The sequence below is a fragment of the Myxocyprinus asiaticus genome, chromosome 5, assembly GCF_019703515.2.
Source record: "Myxocyprinus asiaticus isolate MX2 ecotype Aquarium Trade chromosome 5, UBuf_Myxa_2, whole genome shotgun sequence".
Taxonomy (NCBI): Eukaryota; Metazoa; Chordata; class Actinopteri; order Cypriniformes; family Catostomidae; genus Myxocyprinus; species Myxocyprinus asiaticus.
This window is the reverse complement of record NC_059348.1, coordinates 15,126,028-15,137,442: the sequence shown is the minus strand read 5'-3', so window position 1 is coordinate 15,137,442 and position 11,415 is coordinate 15,126,028. Positions and strand designations below refer to the sequence as shown.

The following is an 11,415-nucleotide window of genomic DNA, read 5'->3' as shown; positions in this document are numbered from 1 at the left end:
ATAAGGGACGGAGTGCCAAGTGCCAAGTGCTACTGATGCAGCATCTAGTTCCCTCCTTTTAGGAAACCAATAAGGTTACAGTTATAACCGAGACGTTATACTTTTTACAATGCCTGAGAAAATGTGATGTAGGGTCTGTTCCAAATCCTAGTGAGCGTCCTAGAGGCGCTCATAGGTGCACTCCCGATGCGAAAGGCTGTTCCACAATGTAGGTATGTTATCTATGCTGCCTCTTAAGATATCACATTTTGGCCAGATTCTAAGGTAGCATCAGATGTATCCTTCCTTAGGTAGGCAATCCCAAAATATACCATCCTGAGCTTGGTGGAAAAATAAATCCAAGATGGTAGACGAAACAAGAGAAATAATGCTGCTGCATCCCAATTCGAACAGTTATACTATGCCCTTAAAGTGTGCACTCTTTTTGTGATGGAAAGTGCACTTTTCTGATCAATGTAAATGGAGCTGCTTGATCGTTTGCAATTCAATGAGCCAATCAGCGTCTTCATCCAGCAGCAAGAACAAAGTAGTTTACCTTTACAGTGTTCAAACTAACTTACGTCATGTTTAATGTTGTTTTATGTTGTAAAAACTTGATGGAGATGCATCGTCGGCCTCATCACCACATTTCTAGTTTTTCATGGAAGACAGTTGTAGTTCTGAAGCGAACAGTCAACTCCTCTTCCGTCGAGCAAGGGATTGTGGGCCAATATTAGCCGAAAAAGTGTTCACGATTCCACACTTCGAAAACGTACCGGAAATATTACACCATCCTGGCAACTTTGGGACACTCATTTCCAAATACTATGATTTGGAACACTTTAAAGAGCCCATACTGTGCTAATTTACGGGTTCATAATTTTATTTTGGGGGTCTACTAGAACAGGTTTACATGCTTTAAATGTAAAAAAAAAAAAAAAAAAAAAAAAACACATTATTTTCTCATACTGTACATTTCTTTCCCCCTCTCTTCTTCCTCTGGCTCAAACGCTCTGGTTTACCTCCTGTCTCTTTAAAGCCCCCCTTTCCAAAAAGCCCAGTCTGCTCTGATTGGTCAGCTGGCCTAGTCTGTTGTGATTGGTCAGCCACATAGAGCATGTGTTGGAAATGTAACGCCCCTTACCATAACCAAGTTTCAGCTCCCGAATCTTCGTGAGCAGCTGTAAACACTACTGTAACTATGGTAACAGTGCCATCAGTTTTTGCCAGTTCTAGCCCAATCCAGTAATGAATGAAATAATGAAAGTTTGGAAGAACAAGCTGATCGACCCGAACCACCTTCGCAAGCACGACTTGAGCAGGACGTTTCACAGTGGTAAGTTTTAATTTAGTAGCTTTCCTACAAGTAGGCTGTTGATTATTGTGAACCTAACAAAGCTTCAAGTAAAAGACACATGGTGAATCTAAGTTAGTCATCTTTTGCTGGAATGGGTGTAGCCGAACTTTTTTTGCCCGAGATATGAACGGAGAATAGAGGCTTACTCCCAGTTTGTGAGCAAGTTAGCCGTGGACTACCGTGGATAGCGGCCGAAACATTACAGCTTGAAATTATAAGTTTATAAGACTCTTGAGATTGACCATTTTGTTACACATTTTTAGGTAAAAGCCGGCCCACAGCTGAATAGTAAACCCTTACCAAAACAGTAACATTACATAGTAAGTTAGCTGAGCACTACTGTGGATTGCAGACGTAAAAATAACGTTTGTAAAAATAAATCCATCTCCACACTTAATCACCATTCATGATAGTAAGAACGACATACAATCTGCATAATTCTACACAATTGCAGGTAAAAGTGGACCCGCAGCTGATTAGCAAAACTACAGTATTTCAACACAATAACATTAGCTAGCAGGTTAACAGAGGCCTACAGCTGTGCACTGGGTGTACACCATAGCTACAACACAAAACTCTGCATTTGAACTCTCGGTAGCAGATAAATCCACAAATAATCAAGCCTACTTACAGGTTGTGATTCTGAAGCGCCAGATTGTCCCAACAAAGTGGGAACTGCACCATCTTTCAGGAGTAACCATCTTGAAAATCTGGCATTGGTTGTGGTTGTACTACTAAATGATTAAAATACATTTGAACCACTGATTCTTTAATTTGTCTGCCTTTGGAAGTCCAAACAAAGAGGTTTTGTATATATACTTACAATCCATTCAATACTGAAAAGTATCAATAAATAACAGTTTAATATGATACAAAACCGTCTATTTTAACCAAAATGTGTGTGTGTGCAGTGTGTATTTATGCCCTCGCTTCACCTGTATTGATATCAGTTGCGATTCGAGTGTCCCATGCGCTGCGCGTGAGGAGCGCTATTTGAATGATGCACGGAGCTGCTGCCTATGTAGTGCATTCCAAATCACTCTCTTATGAGGCATCACTTTAGTAAGAATCAGAGACTATTTAACAGAGACGGCCGGGTCACTTCTATTAAAATGAATGGGAGAAATCGGAATGCCCAGCGGTCGCCAACAGTCAACAGATGTAGAAAGGAATTCCCGCCTTCAGCTAAAAGAGCCAATCACCTTTTAGAAACAGACATTGCCTGTTAATCAACTTGAGAAAGCACGTTCATTAGCTATATTTTTTTGCGTAATATGAGGTAAAGAAGCACAGTTTATGATACCAGTTTAGTTATATTTTACTGATATGAAATATGTTCTTTTTAATTATAATTTTTTTTTTTTAATCCCTTTTCTCCCCAATTTGGAATGCCCAATTTCCACTACTTAGTAGGTCCTCGTGGTGGCACAGTTACTCACCTCAATCCAGGTGGCAGAGGACAAGTCTCAGTTGCCTCAGCTTCTGAGACAGTCAATCCACACATCTTATCACATGGCTCGTTGTGCATGACACCGTGGAGACTCACAGCATGTGGAGGCTCATGCTACTCTCCGCAGTCCACGCACAACTTACCATGCGCCCCATTGAGAGCGAAAACCACTAATCATGACCACCAGCAGGTTACCCCATGTGACTCTACCCTCCCTAGCAACCGGGCAAATTTGGTTGCTTAGGAGACCTGGCTGGAGTCACTCAGCACACCCTGGATTCGAACTCGCAACCCCAGGGGTGGTAGTCAGCGTCAGTACTGGCTGAGCTACCCAGAGCCCATGAAATATGTTCTTTGATCGTAATCTTGACCAACCATTTTGGAGATTTCGGTCTTTACCCATTCAAGTAGATAGAAGCTGCACTGGCATACTGCTTGTTTACATCGAAAAATAGCTCCTGGGAGTGTTCCAACGATGGCCACTGAGTGAACTGACTTGCTAAAAAGACTTTGGTAAGGATCAAAGTCTTTCTAGCAAGTCAGTCTCATTGATATATAAATAGAACTGGATCGCTGATGCAATGTTTAACTGCCAGGCAGGAGGTGAAGCCACCGGAAGTGTTCGAGCGGTCATTTTAGTATGCCCAATCTGCCATAGAGCGTCAATGACTGACAGGCGAAAAAGCCCCCATTTCACTATCTCTGACCTGCAGATATGACAGTTGCATTTCGCCCTCTAGTGACAATCATGTTTAATGTTTAATTTTCTCGTTCTGGATAATATTCGTTACGAGGGAGAAGATATACGCAGATCGCGATATCAGAGCATTCACCTGCCCCGGTGTTCAGCCTATCAGTGCAGCACAACGATCACCAAAGGAAGCGGGAAAACTGTCCACAAGTTGTGATGTAAGGAGGAAAAGCTGTAATATCTGCTTGTTTATGGTGACAATACGTTCTTACCCCGTAAGGGACTTTAAAATAGTAAGTAACCGGGATTTCTAAATTGCCTTAAATGCCCGGGATTTGCTTGTTTTTACATTGAAGTGCTCTCTGTTGTCAGTTTAATTCAATGTCCTCCAGTCGAACCCGTATCCGTTTAATTTTAACCAGCTTTGCTTTGTGTATCTCCCTCAATCTCAGCGCCCGCTGTGTGTGATAGAGAGAGAGCGCGTGCTCTTATTCAAGTGACCGCGAGAACAAGGCACTTTTTTTGATAAAAACATAAAACAAGTAACTCTGAACAAACACTATGATTATCACAGTAAATAAGTCTGAAAATGTCTGTTTGTATCTTACCTCAGTTTCAGTGAAATTGTTTACATTCAGCTGATCTGTTCGCTGATGAAGTTTGTTAGAGGTGGATAGTGTTTGATATACTGTAGATCAGTGGTTCCCAACCCTGTTCCTGGAGGCCCCCCAACACTGCACATTTTGTATATCTCCCTTTTCTGCAACACCCAATTCAGGTCATGGAGTCCCTACTAATAAGCTAATAAGTTGAATCAGGTGTGTTTGATTAAGGAGATGTCCAAAATGTGTAGTGTTGGGGGGCCTCCAGGAACAGGGTTGGGAATCACTGCTGTAGAAATACATAACTCGCTCGGGCTTTTAAGAAGCAGGAAAAATTCCCGACTATAACTAAATAAATAATTACATGTGTGGGAAGTTTGCGTTGTAGGGATGTACATGCAGATTTGAGAATAAAATCGGTGTTTGAACGACTAATGTTTACTCGCTGAAATTAGATGATTTCCTATTAAGTCAGTAGGGACATTGGAATGTTTGGGCATAGCCATATGGTGGCGCAGTGGCTTCACTATTAAGGCGGTTGTACACCGGACGAGAAGCGCCACGCGGCTAGGACACGACACGTATCAAACACAGGGCACGTCGATGCAGCTCAGGTGTCAGACAGTACACACAAAAGATACCAAGGTTGTTCCCTTCTTCAACAATGAACAACGCTAGAGTAAATAATCTATGTCCTTTGATAATAATTTGATTCGAATTTAATGGAAAATATGCGAGTTGCGCTCCGTGGTGTGGCATAAATTTGAGCAGACTCCGGAGTTGTAGCTGGGCGTGCTGAGAGAACGACGAGTGGCAGCGGCGGTGCTCGTACATTCATAGAAAACAGCTGTTTCGAATTTTAGAATGCGCCATGTCGTCCGCCAGACGCGTCCGGTATGCGACCCCCTTTATTACGTCATGAGCAATCCAGTTCTATATTATATATCAGTGGTCAGTCCACTGTCGGGCATCTTTGAAATGCTCCTGGGAGGCTATTCCACTCATGCCAGTGCAGCTCCTATTTACTTGAATCAGGGAACACCGAAATCTCAAAAACGGTTGGTCAATATTATGATCAAAGAGCATACCGTAATTTAAATTAGCAGTAAAATCTGACAAAACTGTATCATAAATTGTGCTTCTTTACCTCATATTACCTTAAAAACCAAAATTTTCTCTGCTTGTATAGCTAATGCGCATGCGCGTTCTAGAGTTGATTGACAGGCGATGTCTTATTCTAAAAGGTGATTGGCTCTTTTAACTGTAAGGCGGGACTTCCTTTCTACATCCGTTGACCATTGGGCACTCAGAGCTCCTTGGTTGGGCTTTACAATTTCTCCCATTCATTTTAATAGAAGTGGCAAATCTCCGCTAAAAACTCTCTGGTAAGGATGCTGCCATAGAAGACAGCTGCCTCAGTAGGCAGGAGACAGCGAGGCAGCTCACTAAGTTTTGGAACAGACCCGTAGTCTAGGTATATTCTGCTGAGCCATTGAAGATATTCTACTGATGAGTGGTACAACTGTCTGAACATGTTCAGGTCATATTTCACCCCAAAATTCAAAAGAAAGAAATAAGAAAGGATATTTTGCTTTAAAAATATTTAAAGAAAATATTTTTATGACCGTTAGCCATTTTTGATCACCATTATATGATATAATATATTACAACAACAATTCAAATATTTGAGTTATGATAAAGAGTTTCCTCAGGCTGAGTGAGAATGAGGAGGCGCTGTTTTTCAGATTTTCCTTCAGTCGTTGATTATCAGGCTTCAACTCTGAGTCAAGTGGGTGTTACATACAGACTCTAAACAGACAAACAAACAGTCATCGAAACTTCTTGAGAAGTGATCTACAAATCAGGGCGACATGGAGCCTACTAATTTACAGGTAAATAACGTAATGATAACATGAATTCAGACAAAGTATCGTTATTTGTATAGTTTAATAGCGGATCCGTGTCCGATTTCAAAGTAAATCTGTTTTACGTTGTCCACGAAATCACTTACTTAACTAATTGTACTTATATTTCACATTCATTTCTTGCGCAACGCTGGACCGTCGTTGTCATTATTTCCAAATGAGTTGTGTTTTAACAATCCTGAAGTACAAAGGTTCTCACTGCTGTGTCTCAAAATCATGTGAGCTGTCATGCATTTCTGACCCGGAAGGCGCAAACATGCTGTCTAGGGATAATCAGCTGTGTATGTTTTGAGACACAGTTAATCCCGGACATTCAGCATTTCTATAGGCTAGTATCAGTTCAGGAACAATGTCAATAGTGTGTCGTTTGATCATTATCTTAAAACAGTAGGCTATTTTTTCCCCCAAGGCATCATTGACCTCAAAAAAGTTAAGTGATAAATGCAGTTTGTCAATAAAAGTCGTCGATTTTAACATTAGGCTATGTGAGTGGTTATTATTTTCAGCTTCTAAATTATTGCAAATACATTTATTAATTAACTGTAATGTGACTTGAAGATAATAAGAAGCCACACATACTTAATGTCACTTAATTATTTTTCTTTTGTAACAAACTAATAAAGTTATATGTGAAAAAATAATAACTAAAAGAATCTTGTGAAAATTAAAATTAAAAATGAGATTTTTATTGTACTCGAGGTCATTTGAAAATCTGTTAGATGCAAAATTATCTAAATCTCCATCAGACTCCTGATAATCTGAATCTTTCCAATTTATAATAACTTAATCTTTATTAGACTCATGATAATCTGAATCTCTGTCAGACTCATGATAATCTGAATCTTTATTAGACTCATGATAATCTGAATCTTTGTCAGACTCATGATAATCTGAATCTATCAGACTCATGATAATCTGAATCTTTATTAGACTCATGATAATCTGAATCTCTGTCAGACTCATGATAATCTGAATCTTTATTAGACTCATGATAATCTGAATCTTTGTCAGAATCATGATAATCTGAATCTCTATTACACTCATGATAATCTGAATCTTTGTCAGAATCATGATAATCTGAATCTCTATTACACTCATGATAATCTGAATCTCTGTCAGAGTCATTATAATCTGAATCTCTATTACACTCATGATAATCTGAATCTCTATCAGACTCATGATAATCTGAATCTCTATTACACTCATGATAATCTGAATCTCTGTCAGACTCATGATAATCTAAATCTATCAGACTCATGATAATACAGTATAATTCTCTATCACACTCATAATAATCTGAATCTGTCAGTCTCATGATAATCTGAATCTATCAGACTCATGATAATCTGAATCTATCAGACTCATGATAATCTGAATCTTTATTAGACTCATGATAATCTGAATCTCTGTCAGACTCATGATAATCTGAATCTATCTGAATCTTTATTAGACTCATGATAATCTGAATCTCTCAGACTCATGATAATCTGAATCTTTATTAGACTCATGATAATCTGAATCTTTGTCAGAATCATGATAATCTGAATCTCTATTACACTCATGATAATCTGAATCTTTGTCAGAATCATGATAGTCTGAATCTCTATTACACTCATGATAATCTGAATCTCTGTCAGAGTCATTATAATCTGAATCTCTATTACACTCATGATAATCTGAATCTCTATCAGACTCATGATAATCTGAATCTCTATTACACTCATGATAATCTGAATCTCTGTCAGACTCATGATAATCTAAATCTATCAGACTCATGATAATACAGTATAATTCTCTATCACACTCATAATAATCTGAATCTGTCAGTCTCATGATAATCTGAATCTGTCAGTCTCATGATAATCTGAATCTCTTTCATATTCATTATAATCTAAATCTCTATTACACTCATGATAATCTGAATCTCTATCAGACTCATGATAATCTGAATATCTATCAGACTCATAATAAACTGAATCTCTATTAGACTCATGATAATCTGAATCTCTGTCAGACTCAAGATAATCTGAATATCTGTCAGACTCATGATAATCTGAATCTCTATTAGACTCATGATAATCTGAATCTGTCAGACTCATGATAATCTGAATCTCTATTACACTCATGATAATCTGAATCTATCAGACTCATGATAATCTGAATCTGTCAGACTCATGATAATACAGTATTATTCTCTATCAGACTCGTAAAAATCTGAATCTCATATCAGACTCATTATAACCTGAATCTCTATCAGACTCATGATAATCTGAATCTCTATTAGACTCATGATAATCTGAATCTCTATCAGACTCATGATAATCTGAATCTGTCAGACTCATGATAATACAGTATTATTCTCTATCAGACTCGTAAAAATCTGAATCTCATATCAGACTCATTATAACCTGAATCTCTATCAGACTCATGATAATCTGAATCTCTATCAGACTCATGATAATCTGAATCTCTGTCAGACTCATGATAATCTAAGTCTCTTTCAGATTCATTATAATCTGAATCTCTATCAGACTCATGATTATCTGAATCTATCAGACTCATGATAATCTGAATCTCTATCAGACTCATGATAATCTGAATCTGTCAGACTCATGATAATACAGTATTATTCTCTATCAGACTTGTAAAAATCTGAATCTCATATCAGACTCATGATAATCTAAATCTCTATCAGACTCATGATAATCTAAATCTTTATCAGACTCACGATAATCTAAATCTCTTTCAGATTCATGATAATCTAAATCTCTATCAGACTCATGATAATCTGAATCTATCAGACTCATGATAATCTGAATCTATCAGACTCATGATAATCTGAATCTCTATCAGACTCATGATAATACAGTATTATTCTCTATCAGACTCGTAATAATCTGAATCTCTATTACACTCATGATAATCTGAATCTCTATCAGACTCATGATAATCTAAATGTCTATCAGAGTCATGATAATCTAAATCTCTATCAGAGTCATGATAATCTAAATCTCTATCAGACTCATGATAATCTAAATCTCTATCAGACTCATGATAATCTAAATCTTTTTTCAGATTCATTATAATCTGAATCTCTATCAGACTCATGATAATACAGTATTATTCTCTATCAGACTCATAATAATCTGAATCTCATATCAGACTCATGATAATCTGAATCTATCAGACTTGTGATAATACAGTATAATTCTCAGTCAGACTCGTAATAATCATAATCTCTATCAATCTCATGATAATCTGAATCTCTGTCAGACTCATGATAATATGAATCTCTATCAGACTCATGATAATCTGAATCTATCAGACTCATGATAATACAGTATAATTCTCAATCAGACTTGTAATAATCTGAATCTCTATCAATCTCATGATAATCTGAATCTCTATCAATCTCATGATAATCTGAATCTCTATCAGTCTCATGATAATCTGAATCTATCAGACTCATGATAATCTGAATCTCTTTCAGATTCATTATAATCTGAATCCCTATCAGACTCATGATAATCTGAATCTATCAGACTCATGATAATCTGAATCTCTATCAGACTCATGATAATCTGAATCTCTATCAAACTCATGATAATCTAAATCTCTATCAGTCTCATGATAATCTGAATCTATCAGACTCATGATAATCTGAATCTCTTTCAGATTCATTATAATCTGAATCCCTATCAGACTCATGATAATCTGAATCTATCAGACTCATGATAATCTGAATCTCTATCAGACTCATGATAATCTGAATCTCTATCAAACTCATGATAATCTAAATCTCTTTCAGATTCATTATAATCTGAATCCCTATCAGACTCATGATAATCTGAATCTATCAGACTCATGATAATACAGTATAATTCTCAGTCAGACTTGTAATAATCTGAATCTCTATCAATCTCATGATAATCTGAATCTCTATCAGATTTATGATTATCTGAATCTCTATCAATCTCATGATAATCTGAATCTATCAGTCTCATGATAATCTGAATCTATCAGACTCATGATAATCTGAATCTCTATCAGACTCATGATAATCTGAATCTCTATCAAACTCATGATAATCTAAATCTCTTTCAGATTCATTATAATCTGAATCCCTATCAGACTCATGATAATCTGAATCTATCAGACTCATGATAATCTGAAACTCATATCAGACTCATGATAATCTGAATCTAGCAGACTCGTGATAATACAGTATAATTCTCTGTCAGACTCGTAATAATCTGAATCTACCAATCTCATGATAATCTGAATCTCTGTCAGACTCATGATAATATGAATCTCTATCAGACACCTGATAATAATGTATTATTCTCTATCAGACTCGTAATAATCTGAATCTCTGTCAATCTCATGATAATCTGAATCTCTATTACACTCATGATAATCTGAATCTATCAGACTCATGATAATCTGAATCTGTCAGACTCATGATAATACAGTATTATTCTCTATCAGACTCGTAAAAATCTGAATCTCATATCAGACTCATTATAACCTGAATCTCTATCAGACTCATGATAATCTGAATCTCTATTAGACTCATGATAATCTGAATCTCTATCAGACTCATGATAATCTGAATCTGTCAGACTCATGATAATACAGTATTATTCTCTATCAGACTCGTAAAAATCTGAATCTCATATCAGACTCATTATAACCTGAATCTCTATCAGACTCATGATAATCTGAATCTCTATCAGACTCATGATAATCTGAATCTCTGTCAGACTCATGATAATCTAAGTCTCTTTCAGATTCATTATAATCTGAATCTCTATCAGACTCATGATTATCTGAATCTATCAGACTCATGATAATCTGAATCTCTATCAGACTCATGATAATCTGAATCTGTCAGACTCATGATAATACAGTATTATTCTCTATCAGACTTGTAAAAATCTGAATCTCATATCAGACTCATGATAATCTAAATCTCTATCAGACTCATGATAATCTAAATCTTTATCAGACTCACGATAATCTAAATCTCTTTCAGATTCATGATAATCTAAATCTCTATCAGACTCATGATAATCTGAATCTATCAGACTCATGATAATCTGAATCTATCAGACTCATGATAATCTGAATCTCTATCAGACTCATGATAATACAGTATTATTCTCTATCAGACTCGTAATAATCTGAATCTCTATTACACTCATGATAATCTGAATCTTTGTCAGAATCATGATAATCTGAATCTCTATTACACTCATGATAATCTGAATCTCTGTCAGAGTCATTATAATCTGAATCTCTATTACACTCATGATAATCTGAATCTCTGTCAGACTCATGATAATCTAAATCTATCAGACTCATGATAATACAGTATAATTCTCTATCACACTCATAATAATCTGAATCTG

The 11,415-nt window shown here is 36.6% G+C and overlaps 1 protein-coding gene across 1 annotated transcript in view; it reads left to right on the top strand.

The window, feature by feature from the left end:
• Nucleotides 1-5,844: 5,844 nt before the first annotated feature.
• Nucleotides 5,845-11,415, top strand: part of LOC127441656 (vacuolar protein sorting-associated protein 4B) — a 29,281-nt gene continuing 23,710 nt past the window's right edge. Inside the window, exon 1 of the mRNA XM_051699293.1 lies at nt 5,845-5,971. Within this exon, the coding sequence (XP_051555253.1) occupies nt 5,951-5,971 (21 nt within the window). The 5' untranslated portion in view covers nt 5,845-5,950. The remainder of the gene's footprint in view (nt 5,972-11,415) is intronic.